The following is a 21,938-nucleotide window of genomic DNA, read 5'->3' on the forward strand; positions in this document are numbered from 1 at the left end:
TAAGGTGATCTACAGATTCAATGCAATTCTTACCAAAATTCCAATGGCATTTTTTACAGAAATAGAAAAAGCTATCCTAAAATCCATATGGAAGTACAAAGGACCCTGAATATCCAAAGCAATATTTAAAAAGAAGGAAAGAGCTAGAGGCCACACACTTCCTGATTTCAAAACACATCACAAAACTACAATAATCAAAACATTACGGTACTGGCATAAAGACAGACATATAGACCAATGGAACAGAATAAACAGCCTAGAATAAACAGAATAAACTCCAATCACTTGATCTTCAACAAAGGTGCCAAGAGTACACAGTGGGGAGAGAATAAGTCTCTTCAACAAATTACGTTGGGAAAACTTGATATTCACATGCAAAAAAGAATGACATTGAACCCTTATCTTCCACCATATACAAAAACAACTCAAAATGGATTAAAATCTTAAACATAAGGCTTGAACTAATAAAACTCTTAGAAGAAAACATAGGGGAAGAACCATAACACTAGTCTTGGCAAATGCCTTTGGATATGATGTTAAAAGCACAGACAACAAAAGGAAAAGTAGAAAAGTGAGAGAACATCAAACTAAAAAACTTCTTCATAGCAAAGGAAACAATTGAGTGAAAATGCAACTTATGGAATAGGAATAGGAGGAAATATTTGCAAATCATGTATCTGATTAGGGGTAAATATCCATAATACATAAGGAACTCATATAATGTGATAGCAAAAAAACAAAACCTAATTTTTAAAAGTACTCAAAGAGGTATTTCTCCAAAGAATACATACAAATGGCCAACAGATGTATAAAAAGATGCTCAACATCATTCATCATCAAGGAAATGCAAATCAAAACCACATAAGCCATCACCTCATACCTTAGGAGCAAGGTGTCATTAGAATGGCTATTATCAAAACAACAACAACAACAACAACAACAAGTGTTGTTGAGGATGTGAGGAAATTGGAATTCTCGTGCACTGCTGAGAATGTAAAATGGTGCAGCCACTATGGAAAATAATATGGAATTCTTGAAAAAATTAAAAATAGAGCCACCATATAATCCAGCAATCTTACTTACTGGGTATTTATCAAAAGAATTGAAATCAGAATCTTGAAGAGATATTTGCATTCCCATCTTCATTGCAGTATTATTTACAGTAGCCAAGATGTAGAAGCAACCTAAATGTCTATAGACAGATGAATGGATAATGAACTATTCAGCCTTAAAAAAGAAAATCTTGTCACATATGACAACATGAATGAAACTTGAGTACATTATGCTAAGTAAAATAAGCCAGTCACGGAAGGACAAATATTTCAGGATTCCACATGAGGTATCTAAAGTAGTTAAAGTCATAGAGGCATAAAATAGAATGGTGGTTGCCAGGGTCTGGGAGTTAGTAGAAACGGGGAATTGCTGCTTGATGTGTATAAAGTCTTAGTTATATAAACATTATAATATATCAAAATGAAGTTCTGAAAAATGTTCAAGTAACACAAAGGAAGTCAGGGAAAAAAATAAACAAAGAGAAAACAAACAATAAATGGTATGATTAATCCCTAACATAGTGTAATTACATTAAATGTAAATGATATAATACACAAATTAAAACAGATTTGCAAAATGAACTAAAAAAAAAAATGACCCAACTATATGGTATCTATAAGAAACTTACTTCAAATCTAACAGTATAGGTAGTAATAGGTTGAAAGTAAAAAAAATTGGAAAAAGATGGAAAAGGCTATACTATGCTAAGATAAATCAAAAGAGAGCAAAGATGCCATATTAATATAACTTCAGAGCAAAGAAACTTACCAGTGACAGAGAGTGACATTGCATAATGATAAAAATGTCAATTCACAAAACATAGTACCCCTACATATATACACACCAAATAAAGAGGTACAAAATATGCAAAGCAAAAGCTGTAGAATAACAAGGAGAAATAGACAAGTCCACAAGTATAGCTGGAGACTTCAATATCTGTCAGTAGTTGATAGAGCAAGCAGGCAGAAAATCAGTAAGGGTACAGATGACCTGAATAGCACTATTAACTTTGTCTAATTGACATTTATAGAATAATTTACCTGAGGGACATTCACCAAAAGAGACCATATCTTTGGTAATAAAAGAATTCTCAACAAATTTAAAATAATTGAAATCATACAGATATGTTCTTTAACCATAATGTAACCAATATAGAAAAAATTCATAAAAATAACAGAAAATTCCTCAAACACTTGTGTGGAATGCAGCTAATGCAGTTCCAAGAGGAAATTTATAGCAGTAAATGTTTATTTTTGCTAAGTGGAAAAGTCTCAAATCAATGATTTAAGCTCCCACCACAAGAAACGCAAAACTGAAGAGTAAAATAAACCCAAAGCAAGCATAAGGATGGAAATAACAAATATATAAGCAAAAACCAGTGAAATTGAAAGGAGAAAAACATCACAGAAAATCAATGAAACAAAAACTTGTTATTTGAAAAATTACTATAACTTATAATAAGATTATAATACCAAGCATTTTATCATTGTTAGCATAATAAATACTGGTATAATAATCAAAGTTTAAAATATAAAACTGGGGAAAATCTTTGCAACACCTTTCACAAGGGCTAATATCCTTAACATATAAAAAGTACTAGTCCATGAGAAAAGGACCAACAACCTACTTTTAAAATGGGCAAAAGAAAATAAACAACAGTTCACAGACAACTGAAAATATCTTTAAATACAAATGTAAAGCCAAGATTAAGAGGTTTGATAACATTTTACATGAACAAAAACATGTGAGACAAGCATCCTCATATATTGTTAGTGGAGGTGTAACAAGTCTTTGAAGTAACATTTTTTTTTTTTGCCCAGCAACTCTGGTTGATGAATTTATCTTGTAGATACCCTACACATATTTTCAAAGGTTTATGTACAAAGATATTTATTTTACATTGTTGCAGAAGCAAAAGATGGAAAACTACCTAGATATCCATTAATAGGGGACTGATTCTGTTACTGTGCATTCATACTACAAAATACCATACAATCAATAATCAAAAACTAAGATTTCTCTACATCATTTGTTGTGGTAGACTGAATACATGTTCAAGAATTCTTGTCACTCCAGGGGCCCCTGGGTGGCTCAGTTGGTTGATTCTGGCTCAGGTCATGATCTCAGGGTTTGGGAGTTCCAGCCTCCTGTCCAGCTTTGCACTAATAGTGCGGAGCCTGTTTGGGATTCTCTGTCTCCCTCTCTCTCTCTCCCCCTCCCCTGCTCATGTGCTTGTGCTCTCTCTCAACATAAATAATTTTTTTTTAAAAAAAGAATGCAACAGAAATGATGGTGCATGACATTTGAGGCTAGGCTTCAATTAGAAAAGATCATGTAGCTTCTGCAGGTTTCTCTTAAAACAGTTGCTCTAGGAGCATCTAGTCACCATGCATGAAGCCTGGCTACCATGAAGCCAACATAACAGGGGAGGGGGAAAGAGGGAACAGAAGAGTGGAGAGAGAGAGAGAGAGAGAGAGAGAGAGAGAGAGAGAGAGAGGCAGAAACACAGAGAAACCAAAAGGGAAGGAAATATGCCTGAAGGGGAATCGGTACTTGCCCCCAGGTGCCAGACGTGTTAGGTGATAAAACCTTTGAGATATAAAACGATTCCACCCCAAATCACCATTTGATTGCAACCACAAGAGGGATCCTGAGTGCAAACCTCTTGCTGGAGTCCAGTCAGCCCCATATCCGTGATCATAATAAATTATTGTCATTGTTTTAAGTCTCTCTTTTGGGGTTTATGCCTGAATAGAATAACTGGAATAGCTGATACAGAACACTCTCCAAAGGACAATTTTAAGTGAAAAAATTAAGGTACAGAACAGTGTGTACAGTGAAGTACCTTTTACTTTTTTCCAAAGGCATGTTTTTACATATTTATAACATAGAAAGCTGAATAAAAATGCATAAGAATAGTTACTTGCTTCTTTGGGAAAAAAATGGAGGACTGAAGACAGGTGGATGTTTCACTGTCTAACACTACCATTTAAAAATGCTTTATCATGTGCATGTGGTATTTAAAAATAATTTTTAAATTTACCCTGTATCATTTATGAAGCAGAGATAGAATTTATTTAGAAGTAGAACTTGCTTTTATGAAGCAAACATTCCATTATTTCTTTCTGGTTAGAAATGTCAGCCTCAGGGAGTCTTTCCAAAAAGAAAATCCTTCTAAAAAGGACACTATTTATAATAACACCTAGTCAGAACTAGATAGACCGATCTTTTTTAAGAATAACAACCTTATATAGACAAAATTCATATACTTAGATACAGCTCATGTATTTAAATTGTACAATTCAATGATTTTTACTATACTATCAGAGTTACGCAACTGTCATCACAGTTTTTAGAATGTTTTCATCATCCCTCCAAAAAATCCTTGTAGCCATTAGCAGTTACTCCTGAGTCTACTCTCCCCTAGGCCCTCACAACCACTAGTATACTTTTTGACTCTAGATCTACTCATTCTGGACATTTCATTTAAATAGAATCATAGACTATATGGTCTTTTGTGACTGGTTTCTTTTGCTTAGTATGATGATTTGAAGATTCATCCATGTTGTAGCATGGGTCAGTACTCCATTTCTTTATTGCCAAATAATATTGTATTGTATGTCTATACCACATTTTGTTTATCCATCCATCATTTGATGGACATTTGGGCCATTTCTGCCTTTTGGCTATTATGCCCATGAATAGGGCCGCTATGAACATTTATGTACAAGTTTACGTATAGACATATGTTCTGAATTATCTTAGACATATACCTAGGAGTAGAATTCCTGGTTAAAAAAAAATTTTTTTTTTCAACGTTTATTTATTTTTGGGACAGAGAGATACAGAGCATGAACGGGGGAGGGGCAGAGAGAGAGGGAGACACAGAATCGGAAACAGGCTCCAGGCTCTGAGCCATGAGCCCAGAGCCCGACGCGGGGCTCGAACTCACGGACCGCGAGATCGTGACCTGGCTGAAGTCGGACGCTTAACCGACTGCGCCACCCAGGCGCCCCTAGAATTCCTGGTTTAGATGGTAATTCTGTTGAATCTTTTGGAGACTGCCAGAGTGTTTTCCTTTTGTTGTTGTTGTTGTTCATTAAAATAGTTTTAAGTTCATTTACTTAGAGAAAATGCGAGTGGGAGAGGGGCGGGGGAGAATCCCGAGAAGGCTCCATGCCTCCAGTACGTAGAGCCCCACACGAGGCTCGAACTCACGAACCCACGAGATCACAACCTGAGCCAAAATCAAGAGTCTGACCTTTAACTGACTGAGCCACCCAGACACCCAGTTGAGATTCTAAAACCATGTTCAATAATATGGCTGATGTCTTTTCCGAAAAGTAAAAGAACTGTTCTTCTTCTTCTTTTTTAAAATGTAATTAATTGTCAAATTGGCTAACAGTGTGTATAGTGTGCTCTTGGTTTTTGGGGTAGATTCCCATGGTTCATCGCTTACATACAACACCCAATGCTCATCCCAACAAGTACCCTCCTCAATGTCCGTCACCCATTTTCCCCTCTCCCCCATCCCCCATCCACCCTCACTTTGCTCTCTGTATTTGGAAAGAGCCTAAATGTCCAACAACTGATGAATGGATAAAGAAGATGTGGTTTACATATACAATGGAATACTACTTGGCATTGAGAAAGAATGAAATCAGGCCATTTGTAGCAACGTGGATGGAACTGGAAGGTATTACGCTGAGTGAAATAAGTCAGTCAGAGAAGGACAGGTACCATATGTTTTCACTCATATGTGGATCTTGAGAAACTTAAAATAAAACCATGGGGGAAGGGAAAGGGAAAAAATAGTTGCCAGACTGTTTTCCAAAGTGATGCAACCATTTTACCTGCCAGTAGCAATGTATGAGAATTCCAATGTCTCCACATTCTTGCCATCACTTGTTATTATATATCTGTTTAATTACGACAACCTAATGGGTGGGTGTAGAGTGATACATCTCATACATCTTTGTATATTCTGGATATTTGGATAAGACCCTTATCAGACATACAATGTGCAATTTTTTTCTCTCATTCTATGCATTGCCTTTTCTTTTCTTTTTTTAAATTTTTAAAAATGTTTTATTTATTTTTGAGAGAGAGAGAGAGAGACAGAGAGAGAGCAAGCTAGGGAGGAGCACAGAGAGAGGGAGACACAGAATCCGAAGCAGGCTCCAGGCTCTGAGCTGTCAGCACGGAGCCTGACACGGGACTGGAACTCATGAACCGTGAGACCGTGAGATCATGACCTGAGCCAGAGTCAGACGCTTAAATGACTGAACTACCCAGGCGCCCTGCCTTTTGTTTTTTTTTTCTCCTTTTTTCAAGTTTTTATTTAAATTCCAGTTAGTCAACATAAAATGTAATATTAGTTTCAGGTGTAGAATTTAGTGATTCATCACTTACAGACAACACCTGGTACTCATCACAACAAGTGCTTTTCACTTTCTGTTAACATAGTAAAATTTTTTTCTGTTAATGTAGTAATTATACTGATTGCTTTTTAACTTAATTTTAATGATTTATTTGATAATTGTGCTTATTAAAATTTGGAGTAAAGAGTATAAGAGGTTAGGAGTGCAGACTCTGAACTCCTACATACCTGAATTTGGTCCATGATGTTAACAGACTCTTTCCTCCCCAAAATCTAGAAAGTAATTTTGTTTACATATCTATCCTTCTGAAATGTTCATCCAACCATAGTATTCAGGGAAATCTTTATTATTCTAAACCAGTCAGAGTGACTTGATACATAGTGTCATTGACTACTAAGGGTGAGAATGTGACAATTTTTATGATTTTAACAGATTTATTGATATAATTCACATGCCGTAAAATTCACTCACTTAAAGTGTAAAACTCATTGATTTTTAGTATATTCACAGAGTTGTGCAACCATCACCACAATCTAATTTTAGTACATTCTCACCACCGCAAAAGGAAACCCTGTATATTTTTGTCAATCTCCATTCCATCTTCACACCCCCAGACTCTGGCAACAACTAATCTACTTTTCGGTCTCTATAGATTTACCTATTGTGGACATTTCATATAAGTGGAATTGTACAATATGCAGCCTTTTGTATCTGGCTACTTTCATTTAGCATGCTGCTTTCAAGGTTCATCTATGCCATAGCATGTATCAGTGCTTCCATCCTTACATTTTTTTTTAAGTTTATTTATTTTGAAAGAAAGAGAGAGAGAGAGCAGGGGAGCAGCAGAGAGGGAGAGAGAGAGGACCAAGAAGGCTCTGCGCTGTCAGTGCAGAGCCCCACGTGGGGCTCAAACTCATGAACCATGAGATCATGACCTGAACCAAGATCAAGAGTCAGACGCCCAACCGCCTGAGCCACCGAGGGGCCCCAGTACTTTCATACTTCATAAAGCTGAATACTATTGCATTATCTGTATATGCTACATTTTGTTTGTTCATTATCCTTTGATGGACACTCAGTTTTGTCTTTTGGCTATTATAGATAATGTTTCTATGAAGCTTTATGTACAAGTTTTTGTACATACTTTCATTTTTCTTGGGTATGACTTAGAGGTAGAAATGCTGGGTCATATGGTAACTCTATGTTTAACCCTTTTGAGAAACTGTCTATTTTCCACAGTGGCTACACCATTGCACATTCCCACCAGCAGTTGATGAAGTTTCCAATTCCTCCACATCCTTGCCAATAAACTGGTTATTAAAGGAAGTAACAAAGACCTAGACACAAAGGAAAGTCATGAGAAAGAGAAGTGGTGAAGGGATCAGGAAATAGACAAAAAGGATATGAAGGCTGGTGGTTTCAAAAAAATGAAGACTTCAAGAAGTTTAGATATTAAGCCTGTCTGGATTCAAAATCCCCACTCTTTCCTCTATTATTTCTATATGAGAAACAGAAGATAGAAATAAGGGAAAAGTGAGATTAGAGAAAGAAGATAAGAAAGTGCCTAATGAGATTATCCTTTCTTTATTGAAGCAAAAATAACAAAGCCCCATTTATGCACGGGATTTGGGAAATCATATGCAACCCTTGAAGAAAGGGTGATTCATCCTTTGAAGCTATGTTCTCTCATCTGCCACTATCTTGCCACCATCACCTGCAATCAGGTAGAAAAGAGTAGTAACATCTCATCCAAGATCCTGCTTCTCCCTACTTGGGATTTCTCACTCACAAGGGCTCTATAGTTTGGAAAATGCCCCGCTTGTATTCCTGGAACCTAAGACCAGAACATCACAGGCTTAATGTTGGTAGATATTACAGGTGGTGTTGGTGTCTGGAGAGTAAGGAAGTGGAAATCATATTCTTTAGTTAAGAAGTATTTGAATTCTGGGGTGCCTGGGTGGCTCAGGCAATTAAGCATCTAACTTCGGCTCAGGTCATGGTTTCATGGTTCATGAATTCGAGCCCCACGTCAGGCTCTGTGCTAACAGCTCAGAGCCTGGAGCCTGCTGTGGATTCTGTGTCTCCTTCTCTCTCTCTGCCCCTACCCCGCCTGTGTGCACTCACTCACACACTCTCTCTCTCTAAAAACTAAACATTAAAAATTTAAAGAAGTATTTGAATTCTGCTACCCATTGGATCTTTTTCATAGAACTGAGTTGCAAGGTTTCCCATAGTTTTCTTCTGTTAGTGGCCGTTGTTATTGCTTCTTGTTTTTTCCACTGTGTGAATGAAGACCTACTGCCTGGCATTTTCTTAGGTTTGAGTTTGACTAGTAGTGGCAATTTTTTTATGAAATACCTTTTGTGTACATTATCTTATTGAGCTCCCACAATAATCCAGAAAGAAAGAAACTGTGGGTACTTCTGGGTTATATATGAGGAAACAGAGGCCATATTGCCTTTGGCTTGTTAAGTTAAAGAAAAGTATATATTGTTAAGTTAAAGAAAGTATATATTGGTGGTGGGTGGAAGGGAGAGTGGGTAGATGCAGGGTTTTCAATGCTGGCAATTATCAAGCAGAATGGAGACAGCCACATATCCAGATGGTTTAAACTAATGATTTCCAACATATTCCACATTATGACACACTAATTTTTCCTAATTTCACTAATTCTCCAAAGCAATATGTGGGTTCTTAAAAGTAATTAAAGTAGAATTAAATATTATGTTAATTAAACATCACTTTAAATGAATTTTAAATGATGTGAATTGGTTTTACCCCTTGGGATAACTGTAAATTGTCTATCCTGATTTTGTGACAATTCAGAGTATTATTAGGAAGTAAAGCTAGAGGACTGAACCAGAATATGTATCATGTCCCTGACTTTGTGTCTTAGGAGGTCGGTCTCAGATGCCTTTTGGGAACTATGGAAAGAAATTCCATGGTGCCGGCAATGTTCCTTCTAAAGATAACTGATACTCCTAAGATTTACCTTTATTTTCATCCTTTACTTTCGGCTGCTCATGCTCCTCTATGCTATTGCAATAGTTGAGAAACTGGCTGGTCATCTCTGGGGTCAGTCCCCATTTATCTCTCTATCCTGCTTAGATTTCTCCATTCACGGTGCACATGGCCAGTGTCTTGTTCAACCTGTTTCCAAAGCACCAGAGGGGCTATCAACTCCAGTGTCTTTACCAGCCCCCATGTTCTACCTTCCATTCTGCAACTTCCACTATTGACCACTTCTATGATATTCCTCCTTTGGTCAAGCCGGTAGGCTCTCCTCCTTCTCTGTGATTTGGAAGCCTTTAACCCTACACCCTGCACTACATCCATAAATATCCATCATCCTTACCATCCTCAGAAGGCTCTTGGCTCCAGGGCAAGCATAAGTCCTTCTTGCCCTGGCTTTCCCACTTGACTACTCTCAGCTTAGGTTATAGAAGAAAGACTCTTTCATGCTTCACCATTTTCCACACATGGGATGGACACTCACTGAGTTGGCATAGGCTGGTGGTATTATTGCTCTACACTGAGATATTGTGCACATTAAACTCCATAATCTGAGAACAAAATGTCTGGTGAATTCTTTCAGAATATCAGCCTTTTCTCTTTTCTACCTGTTCAAATAAAAGTTTCATTTAAAGCCTTTGTATTCACATGAGATTTGATCATAGAAGATAATTTTCCTAGTAAATCCTTTAAGTCTAGGCTCCTATTTATTAATTTAACAAAATGCAGTCAGGTTCCAAATTACGTATTTTATTTCTTGCTTTGAGCACATTGATAGAAGCTATTGTTAGCTATATGTTCTTTATATCAGTCTATTCAAAGTTCTTTGTTAACCTGAATGGTAAAAATCCTAGAGGAGAACACAGGCAGTAGCCTCTTTGACATCGGCCGTCGCAACTTCTTTCTAGATATGTCTCCTGAGGCAAGGGAAACAAAAGCAAAAATAAACTATTGGGACTTCATCAAGCTAAAAATCTTCTGCGCAGTGAAGGAAACAATCAATAAAACTAAAAGGCAACCTTCAGAATGGGAGAAGATATTTGCAAATGACATATCTGATAAAGGGTTAGTATCCAAAATATATAAAGAACTTTTTATCAAATTCAACACCCAAAAAATGAACAATCCAATTAAAAATGGGCAGAAGACACGAATAGACATTTTTCCAAAGAAGACACATGAAAAGATGTTCAACATCACTTAGCATCAAGGAAATGCAAATCAAAACTACAATGACATATCACCTCACACCTGTCAGAATAGCTAAAATAAAAAACACAAGAAACAACAGGGGTTGGGAAGGATGTGGGGAAAGGGAAACTCTCTTGCACTGTTGGTGGGAATGCAACTGGTACATCCACTGTAGGAAATAGTATGGATGCTCCTCAAAAAGTTAAAAATAGAATTACCCTATGATCCAGCAATCACACTACTAGGTATTTACCCAAAGAATACAAAAATACTAATTCAAAGGGATTCGTGCACTCTGATGTTTATAGTAGCATTATCTACAATAGCCAAATTATGGGGAACAGCCCAAATGTCCATCGACTGATGAATGGATAAAGAAGTGATAAATATATATAAATATATAAATAATTTATATATAAATATATAGATATATATATTACTCAGAATATTACTCAGCCATAAAGAAGAATTAAATCTTGCCATTTGCAATGACATGGATGGAGCTAGAGAGTATAACACTAGGTGAAATAAGTCAGCCAGAGAAAGACAAATATCATATGATTTCATTCATATGTGAAATTTAAGAAACAAAACAAATGAGCAAAGGCCGGGGAGGGGGGAAGACAGAAGCAAACCAAGAAACAGACTCTTAAGTATAGAGAACAATCTAATGGTTACCAGAGGGTTGGGTGTTGGGAGATGGGTAAAATAGGTGATAAGAATTAAAGAATTCACTTGTGATGAGCATCGGGTGTTGTATGGAAATGTTGAATCACTACATTGTATACCTGAAACTAATATTACACTTTATGTTAACTAACTGGAATTTAAATGAAAACTTTAAAAAAAAAACAATTAGTCATGAGAGTTCATCCATACACTGGGGTATTATCCAACCATTAAACTTAAGAGGAAGAATGCTTACTGACATGCATATTTTTTCTAATATATTTTTAAGTGAAAAGAACATGGTACAAAATAGTATTACCATTATTATTCTACTACAAATACAGCTATGCACACATAAACACACATGCACGTATTAAAAAGCAGAAGACTAAAAGGATGTACACCAAAGTGTTCGTGGTTTTCTCTAGGTGCTGATTTTTTATATTCTTCTAGCTTCTTCATACTTTTCAATTCCTCAATAATGAACATGTAATTCTTCCATAATCAAGTAAAAAGTAATTGTAGATAATTCATTTAGTTATCAGGGTCAACCAGCATGTGTGGAAAAGGTGGCAGTTCTTACTGAAAAGAAATCAACACTTTTGTTGTTTTGAATTGAGGTTACATCTCTTTAAGTAGGAACTTATCTCTAAAATTAAAGCAGAAGTCAGTGGGACCTAACTGAGTTTGAAAGTATCATTTTACATATCACTTTTCAGGGGAAAAAAAAGCCTTATAGTAAAACCCATTTCATTTGACTTTTTCTTTAAGTGCTTAAACGTTTTCTTCTCCATATTTTATGCCCTTCAAGAGAAAGGGCCTTCTAATCCTTTGGTATCTCCCACCTCTCTCCCCATTCCTTCTCTGTACTACCATACTGCCTAGACTCAGTTGACACATGCCATGTGCACTCATAAATTATTTGTTCATGGCTTTGCTTATTTCTTTTTTTTTTTAATTTTTTTCAATGTTTATTTATTTTTGGGACAGAGAGAGACAGAGCATGAACGGGGGAGGGGCAGAGAGAGAGGGAGACACAGAATCGGAAACAGGCTCCAGGCTCTGAGCCATCAGCCCAGAGCCTGACGCGGGGCTCGAACTCACGGACCGCGAGATCGTGACCTGGCTGAAGTCGGACGCTTAACCGACTGCGCCACCCAGGCACCCTGCTTATTTCTTTTTTTATTAAAAATTTGTTTTCCTTAACATTTATTTATTATTGAGAGACAGAGAGAGAAACAGAACATGAGCATGGGAGGGGCAGAGAGAGGAGGAGACACAGAATCCAAAGCAGGCTCCAGGCTGCGAGCTATCAGCACAGAGCCCAATGCGGGGCTCGAACTCACAAACCGCGAGATCATGACCTGAGCCGAAGTCGGACGCCTAAGGGACTGAGCCACCCAGGCACCCCCATGGCCTTGCTTATTTCTATTCTACATTAACCCTAGCCTATCCATGTTCTCAGAACTGTACAAAATGGATTCTGCCACTTCTACTGCCCCTGCTTAATGCTCCGGATCCCTGAACTCCACTAGTACAGTGTGAGATAGACCTCAGCTAGTTCCAACTTCCAGGAATGCTCCCCTTGTAGGGATTGCAGGTTTACTCTAGCCAGTCTCCCACAGAGGTTTGACCAGCAGGCCATTCAATAGCCAGGTGGCCAGCCTGGGACATTCCTCCTTGAATGGGATGTCCCTGGCCAGATTCTTCCAAGAAGCCCAAGTGGCTGACAGAAGTGTCAGCTCTGGGACAAAGGACCCCCTAAGATGTCCTTGCCCTAGACAATAAGCTGGGAACCACACAGCCAGGTGGACTCTGCTGCTCAGCCTTTAGGGCTACAGGATTTGTCACTGGGCCCCCCAGAACTACCCGTCCCCCAGCATCTGTGCATTTGCTCAGGCCCCCACATTCAGCCTGACGACTGGCTCTGGCCAAGTTCATGAGGCAGAGGACTCTCTCAGCAGGATCCTTCGGTCAATCAGCCCAGGACCAGATCCTGCTCTGAGCACACCACCGAGAGCAGTGCCCGGGAGGGACACCTAGCCCAGAAGAGCTGGAGAAGCCCACCCCCCACGTGAAGCTGACTTCAGACCACCCTGAGTACGGGGTGGGATGGAGGGCGTGGAGGTGTGCCGAGAGCTCCCTGGATAGCACGGCTCAGCTTCTCTAGCAACAATGGCAGATGCAGAAAGAGGTCAACGATCATTCTCTTGTAACCCCTGAGGGGACAGGGTTGCTGCCTTAACTTCTAGAGGCTCTCCTCCACTCACCATCCCTCATCCCCCTAAGCTCCACTGGTTTCAGATCTTGTTCTGACTCCAAGTCCCCTTGAATGTCCATGACCCTAATGGTTGGTGCTGGGGCAGCAGGACTGGGATGGGGGCACCAGAGTTTGCCTTGGATAGACTTTTCATTAGCCCAATAACCAGGAATGACTATTTATAAGATAATGAAGATAACCTCTTCTTGAAAGCCTATTGGAGAGGCAGCAGAACTGGATGCGAGGTCCCCAAGGTTGAATTTGATAGTCCCGAGACCAAGCTGAGTAAGGCCTAACACCAACTTTGATGGGTCCTGCTTCTGTGGAAGTAAAAACTCTAAATTGTACCAGTGACAACTGACCAGGGGTCACTCAGTTGGTACAGATCTGGTGGAGTTCCCCTCAAGCCAGAGAGGACACTGGAGAATCCAATCTGATTATATGCAGTGTAAGCTGGGTAAATACCGTTTGCAACAAAGGCCTTCAGCAGATCCAGAGCAAACAAAACCTAATGCCTGTATTGGATATCTGAAAAATGTGGAATCCTAGAAGCAAAAAAATGATAATAAAAAGATCTATTGAGTATATAGTATGTCTGAACACCATTCTAACCAATGTGCATGCATCACCTCATAAAAACTTCACAGCAACCTTGTAAGACAGATCATCTTACCATTCCTATTGTACAGTTGAAGAAAGTGAGACATAGAAAAGTAACTTGTCTAAGGTCAAAGAGTTAAGAAGTGAGGGAGATGGGTCTCAAAGTCTGGCAGTCTCATTCAGAGGTCGTATCCTTAACCACTACACTATACTGCTTGATAAAGGTAAAAGAAATCCCTCTCTCTAAGCAGAACTGGCTTCATGGACATGGGAATTCTGCAGTGATACAGGGCCCGAGTTCAGAAGGTCCTTGCACCTGGGGTTTAACGTTACTGTGTTAAACTTTTAATAATTTGAATTTGTGCTTTGTAAGTGAAATCCAAAGTGTGATGGGCCAATTGAGCATGCACTGGGAGCTTGGAGAGTCTGCTAGCACAGAGTCACATCTTTCACTGCCTCTCCACCTCCCTGAGACAGTTCTCAGCTACCCACTTCCCTGCCCCTTTATACCCAGTACCCAACCCAGCCTTTTTCTGTCAAACCCAGTGACAGCTGCAAGCCTTCACTCTCAGGGGCCTGGGCAAGAGCCTTGGAAGGATTAGGGTTAGGCATATATGTCCTGCAACGTCTCAGGGTTGGTTATGGTAATAGCCATCCTGGCCCCAGGGTAGTAGTGCCAAGGTACATTTGGCAGATGACTCAGCAGGGTTCATTGCCCACCCTGATCCAGGTACCTAGTGCATCCTGGTGCAGAGGTTGCACTACCTGTGGTCGCCACCTGTTCACCATGGGTTGGAGCAGCTGGCCAATGGGAAGGGGATATGCCTGGCTCGACTTACTCTTGACCAGGGTAAAATGCATCTATCCAGCAGTTTTCGGGAGGAGGAAACTGGCCAGGGGACCATACACACGTGCATTGAGTCATAAGGCCGAGTCACTAGGAACCTGTGTGTGGTTGCCCTTGCCCTACAGGTATCCTTGTGCCTTCGAGTGTGTGATACTAAATCATAAATGTATTTTTAATGTTTATTTATTTTTGAGAGAGACAGAGAGACAGAGTGTGAGCAGGGGAGGGGCAGAGAGAGAGGTAGACACAGAATCTGAAGCAGGCTTCAGGCTAAGCTGTCAGCACAGAGCCCAACACGGGTCTTGAACTCACAGCCTGTGAGATCATGACCTGAGCTGAAGTTGGAAGCTTAACCAACTGAGCCACCCAGGCGCCCCTAAATCGCAAATTTAAAGCACCATGACAGATTGAAAGAGAGACTGCAGTAGAAATGAAAAACCTTTATATTTGAGGGTGTTTAATGGCATCTTTTCTGCTTTTTGAATACGGGACTTCACATTTACATTTTGTACTGGGTCAACAAATTATTTGGCCAGTGCTGACTGCAAGGACTGTCCATCGCTGAAGTATTTTGGTATCTCCTGAGATCCACCACTTCTCACATGGAAATTTTGAAAGATGATGAGGTTGTAGCTGTCTCTAGTCTTGCTGGAGCTGTTTAGAGGATAGGAGACTTTGCTATGTGCCAAGGAGATAGATACTAAGTCAATGTGTGCAGTTCAGTCTCGTCTAATGAGGCCCATTTCATCCCACCCTCTCAGCTGTGTTAAGTATCTCATATCATGAGAGGGGCCTATGAAAATGTGATAGTAGATTATATTCTGGGGTATGAATCAGGAGACCTGAATTCTAAATCTACCTCTGCCATTGACTAGGTGGGTGATTTCCAGAATGTTGATTTCCCTTGGGGACACTATTTCCTCATATGTGAAAAGAGCAGTTTTGATTAACCTAGTGTTTCCAAACTGTGGTTGAGTTTCTAGAGAGGTGCTTCATAGCGGGAGAGGTCAGTGCTCAACAGTGGGGCTATAGGAGTCTCACTGTGGTTCCAGCTAAAGCTGTCCCACCCACTTTGATGTTTTATATATTTTTGTTCTTTTATTGGAATTAACTTAAAGAAATAATTACAGTGTTTGAAAAATTAAAACCCATCATTCTCAATGATCTCTATGAGCCCTTCTACCTCTGATTTCTGATTCTGAGACTCTTTAACCTTGAACCCTACAAAGAGGATTATCTTTCTTCCAGAAAGCATCTGCCATGTGTTTGGTTGGACCCATGGCCAGAGAAGGACAGAAATCCAGGGAGGACAAGGGTTTGGAGGGCAAGCACCTGGGTGTATAGAGCTGAAACATAAGGACAATGTAGAAGAGATTCAGGATCGCTACTATGGGGTGAATGTCAACAAGAAACATCTACAAAACCAGGAGATTTGGCTAGAAGCTCATGCCCCGGGAGGTAAATTTTCTACTTTTCTTCCATTACACAATAGGATATAAGAATACCTGATGGAAAAATGAAATAAACAGGTAAAAAGGCTAGTTATGAATGAATTTTAACTCTGCCAATGTTTTTTTGGGTCTTTCTTGGTAATAGGCTCTATGCTAGACCCAGGGTGGGAGATGAAAAAGTAACCAAATATGTCTCCATCCTTTGGAAAGGTTTCAGTGTATGTGAACAAAACATAAATTCTGAAAAAAATGCAGAGGATTTCATCATAAGGCCAAGTGTCATAATGTTACAATAGAGGTGCAAAGTACAATGAGAAAACAGGGTATGAATCCTGACTTCCATCTGAAAAATCAGGAAAAGCTATCCAGAAAAAAGATGGGATTTAAGTTTGGACTTTCTAAAATGGATAGGACTTGGACAGACAGGATATGGAAAGCTTTACATGTCAAACATAAGAGTTTGGCATTTATCTTCTAGACAAAAAGAGCATTGGAAGAGTTGTAAGCATTGTGGAGAGTAGGAGAAGGCTGATCTGGTTGGATTTACATTTAAACTACTGTGGTTGTTATGTGAAAAGTAGATTTAGTAGGATCAAGGGTGGATTCAGAGAGAAGGGATAAAAGATTATTTTGCTAATCTAGGCAAGAAAGGAGTGTATATCGCGATCTGGGACAGTGCCCGTGGCAGTGAGGAAGAAACTACTTCAAAAGGCTCTTGGGAAGTAGAATTGGCAGGATTTGGTAATTTATTGAATGTAGGGAGTTGAGGGGAAGGAAAATGTCAATGACTAACTTTAGCTTTTGGCCTTAAGAAACCGGGTTGTGCCATTAACTTACATAGGGGGCAGGGGAAAAGGAGGAGCAGGTTTAGAAGAGTTCAGTTTTGAACATTAAGTCTGAAGTGCCCAAGGAACTTTCAAGCAGAGGTTCCAGCCGGTAGCTGGATATATAAGGATCTGGAACTCTAAGGGGGTTGGTTTTCACGTGGTTACCAAGTAAACCATGCTTCATCACAACTGGGGCTTAGGAGTCTTTGGTAGATGGTTACTAAGGCTAGAAAGTTTGGGGGAATAGAGGCAGAAACAGAACCATCTAAGGGCCCCCAAATTGTGTCTTACCTAGATATAAATAAATACTTCTTTCCATTTTTTCTTGCAGCTTGAACCAATTTGATTGTTTTCCCCTAACTAGCTGTTTGATCTTGGTCACTTTCTCTTCTCCAGGACTTGGTTTCCTCAACTATAAAAGTAAGATACTAAGTTTTCATAGTCTTCGGGTATAGGATGATATGCTTTTATAGACAGCCTGTTGTTCAATATATTTAGACAAGATAGTAATATCTACAAATTTCATGCATCTTTTCAAATTCTGAGGGCTAGCCATGGACTAATAAATTAATTCAGGTTCTATTCACACTTGTGTTGTCTGTTGGAAGTATGTTCAGGCTTGGCTCATTTATAATTTGCATACAAATAGTCCTCTTAGTATTTACATACAAAAGAAATCACTGCTGTAATTCAGGCCTAGAATTCCCACTAATCAATGGTCCATTGTCCCTTACAAAGAATCTTTCAAATCCTACTCTAATTAGCAAACCTAGTCTCTTGTTGGTCTGAGCACTATTATCTTTAACATTTACCCTTATAGGGGTGCCTGGGTGGCTCAGGCAGTTAAGCTTCCTACTTCGGCTCAGGTCAAATCTCACGGTTCCTATGGTTCCTGGGTTCGAGCCCCAGGTCCAGCTCTGTGCTGACAGCTCAGAGCCTAGAGCCTGCTTCGAAATCTATGTGTCCCTCATCTCTCTCTGCCCTCCCCCACTCTAGCTCTGTCTCTGTCTCTGTCTCTCTCTCTCAAAATAAATAAACATTAAAAAAATTTTTAAAAAGATTTACCCTTATAAATCTCAATAATTGCACATGTGAATTCATATATAGGCTCACATTTTATAGCCTCACAGTGGCACTGATGGTACACAGCATTTGAAGAACACACATCTAGGAGTCCTCTGAGTCCTTATGAAAAATATGGACTGAATTTAATTCAGCCTAAGGGATACCAAGTAAATCCTCCATATAAACCCATGAATGGTAAAGCAAAGACTTTTGCATCTCAGTTGCCTTTCATGCTCTCTTCTATAACTTATAGTCAAATTGCGCTGTTTTTTTAACTGTATTATCATGGAATTATTTTAATTTTTGAGTAGTGTTGTATACCAGTTTACAACTCAGATTGACATATTCATACCTACATACATATTTCCCTCCTAAAATATTTATCAGACAGTTGCTTCGGAAAATACACATTATTTTCTCCACCTAATTTCCTATTGTGTTGCTGTTTATCTAAACAACTACTTCTAAACACTTAGCCAGAGCAATTCAATTGTTCTTAAAAAGGCTTTATTTGCATGCGAGGAAAACACTATGAATAGAACTGTAGGCAAATCTTCACAGAACATATTACATTCTTGAGACACAGAATGGAAGATTAGGGACTCTGCTTCAATATTTTCCATAAGGCAGCTTTTACTTCCTGGTTTCTCAAGCTGTAGATGAGAGGATTTAACATGGGGATCACCATTGTATAAAACACTGAAACCATCTGATTTCCTGCTTGGGATCCACGTTGTGAGGGCTGCAAGTAAGTGTACATAGTTGTTCCATAGTACAGGCCAACAGCAGTCATGTGGGAAGCACAGGTAGAGAAAGCTTTTTGTTTGCTGGAAGCTGAAGGAATTCCCAGGATAGTCATTAGGACAGACATATAGGAGACAAGGATCACCACAATGGAGGTGACCAGGGTGAATCCCCCACAGCCAACAACCAGTATCTGCGTGATCCAGGGGTCTGAGCAAGCCAGTGCCAACAGTGGAGGGATGTCACAGAAGAAGTGGGGAAGGACACGTGGTTGGCAGAATGACAGTTGTGTGATGGAAGCTGTCACAGAAACCATGTTAACTAACCCCCCAAAGTAGCATCCTGCTACCAAGAGGAGACAACGGACTCTAGACATCGTGACATGGTAGAGCAATGGGTGACAGATGGCAGTGTATCGGTCATAGGCCATGGAAGCCAAAAGATTGCATTCAGCAGAGGCAAAGATAATGAACAAGCCCATTTGAGTCACACATCCAAGGAAAGAAACAGCCTGCAACTTAGATAGCAAATTTGCTAAAGTCTTTGGGATCGTGATGGAAGAGAAACAGACATCAAGAAGGGACAGATTAGAGAGAAAAAAGTACATGGGAGTATGAAGGCAGGGACTGACTCTGATCAGGATCACCAGGCCTAGATTCCCCAACACAGTGACAGTATAAACAATAAGTAAGACTCCAAATAGCAGGACTCCAAGCTGAGGGTTGTCTGTCAAGCCAAGAAGAATGAAGTCCGTCACCATGGATGAATTCTCCATCAACCCAAGCTGGGTATTATTCTTGACTAGTTAAGAGCTCTTTAGACATGCTTTAAGTGAGGAAATAATGGGAAACTAGATGATATAGATAACACAGTCCCATTCAAAACCCATAAATCCACAACACTCTCTAACCCTTCTCCTCATCTATATTCTCACATTAAATGCCTTCCCAAATAGAATCATCATTTTCCAAACATAATATTGAGACAGTGAAGATGGGAGGAAAAAAGGGGAAGGAGAAAAATAAGTAAAGAAAAATCAGAAAGTAAAATGAACACAGATAAGGAAGAGAATAAAGGTCTAGGATGCAAAAAGCACTTAATATTTGTTGAAGGAATGAATGAGGGAGGGAGAAAGAAAACAGGTGTCATCAAGAGATGTTCTTCACTGATACAGGGCTACGAACTAAGAAAATTTGGGGGTAAGGAATTCCATCTCACTCTCCTCCACTTTTCCAAATCAAGCCCAAGGAATTATTGCAGATAAAGTAACAAGAGGATAAACATGTCAACTGACTTCATCTTGACAGACAAGTCTCCCTCTTCAGTTTTTGTGACATTATTTCTGAAACAGTGGAAGTCATCAATACTTACAATTCTGTTTGATCAGAAGAAGGTTTTCTGGGACCTTGAGCAATTCTTCACCAATAGATTGTTGCAGAATTGGAATGTTTCTAAATGACCCTCAGAAACCTAATTCAAGTCTGAAGGTACCATTTGGATCCTGTGAAAGAGCAACCAAAGGATTCAGGCAGCTCCTGGCTGATCATCACTTTACTGATTCCTTTAAGCATGCATGGGGCAAAAATAATGCAGCTGTGAAAAACTAACTATGAATTCCCAAAGATTTGTCGGTCAGATCCATCTCAGCAAAGGACCAGGTCACAAAATGGTTGGAGTCAGATGGCACTGAGGCTGAGTGAATGAAGTCTATGTCTCTCTATTGTCTCTATGTCTCTCTATTAGGATATCTCTAATACAGGCTGGCTGCCTCATGAAATTGCCTGGGTCTTGTTCTGGATGAAGCACCAGGCAAGAGAAAGGATAAATCCATGCAGATTTATCTCCATTTATAGAATCTAAACTAAATCAGAGTCCCTGTGGTTCACTGGATGGTCATCAGTGAGGGGTTTCTAGAAGGGATTCCTATATTTGGTGAGAGGCTAGGCAAGAAGACTTTGGAGGGCTCTCACAACTTTGATTAAAAAGAAAGACAGGTGTAAAAAAAAAAAAAAAGACATGTGTGATTCAATTCACCAGAAATCAAAGGTTCTTTATTTGGTGTACTTAAGATGTCTGATTCTGGAGCCATATGGACTTATTTGAATCCTGGCTTAGGAGATCACTGGTTCTGCAACTTAGGACTTGACCTACTGAGCTTTAGTTTACTAATCTGTAAAAGAAGGACACTATAGGACTTATGTCATGGGGCAATGTAAAAATTAAATGAAATATTGCAAGTAAAGCATTTGGTGTATATTAGGTGCTTGCTGAATTCTTTCTTCATTCCTTCATGACCACTCCTACTTATATACTTATTACTTTTTTTTTTTCCTCTCCATTTCACCAAATGGAAGTGGAGGTATTGTGTGCGCACGTTATTACCATTTTGGATCAATAGCAGTGAGCTCTAGAGAGACTGGCTGAAATATGATGTTCATGCTCCACTCTCTAACCATCCCTCAGACAATGCACACATGCATGCATGCACACACTCACACACACAGTTTGACCAGAGCAGATGTAAGAGGCATCTTTTACTTGTACTAATAATTCACTCTTTATGGTTCTACCGAAACTGTTGGAGTTAACTGCTGCTGCTGCTCAGCACAGCAGCCTGCCCAGGGGAACATTCGGCAACTTATACCTCCAAATAGGGAGACCGGAGGAGAAAATACTGGGTTGATTGCAGATAATGTAAAGAACACTGCTTTCAGAGACCAAAGACCTGAGTTCTAGTCCTGGCACTAATCTGTGCTGTTTTTCCATGGAAAAGTCACTTCAACCTTTTGGAGACCCCTATTTTCTCATCTCGAAAACAGAGAAAACAATACCCACTAT

At 39.4% G+C, this 21,938-nt stretch overlaps 1 protein-coding gene across 1 annotated transcript; it reads right to left on the minus strand.

Annotated features, from left to right (window-relative positions):
- Window positions 1-18,951: 18,951 nt before the first annotated feature.
- Window positions 18,952-19,875, minus strand: LOC124513860 (olfactory receptor 1019-like). The gene has a single exon (XM_047081850.1). The coding sequence runs from the start codon at window positions 19,873-19,875 to the stop codon at window positions 18,952-18,954; it is 924 nt and encodes a 307-aa protein (XP_046937806.1).
- Window positions 19,876-21,938: the final 2,063 nt, after the last annotated feature.

The sequence above is a fragment of the Lynx rufus genome, unplaced genomic scaffold, assembly GCF_022079265.1.
Source record: "Lynx rufus isolate CCGP_SWC_20201006 ecotype Redwood Valley unplaced genomic scaffold, mLynRuf1.p SCAF_19, whole genome shotgun sequence".
Taxonomy (NCBI): Eukaryota; Metazoa; Chordata; class Mammalia; order Carnivora; family Felidae; genus Lynx; species Lynx rufus.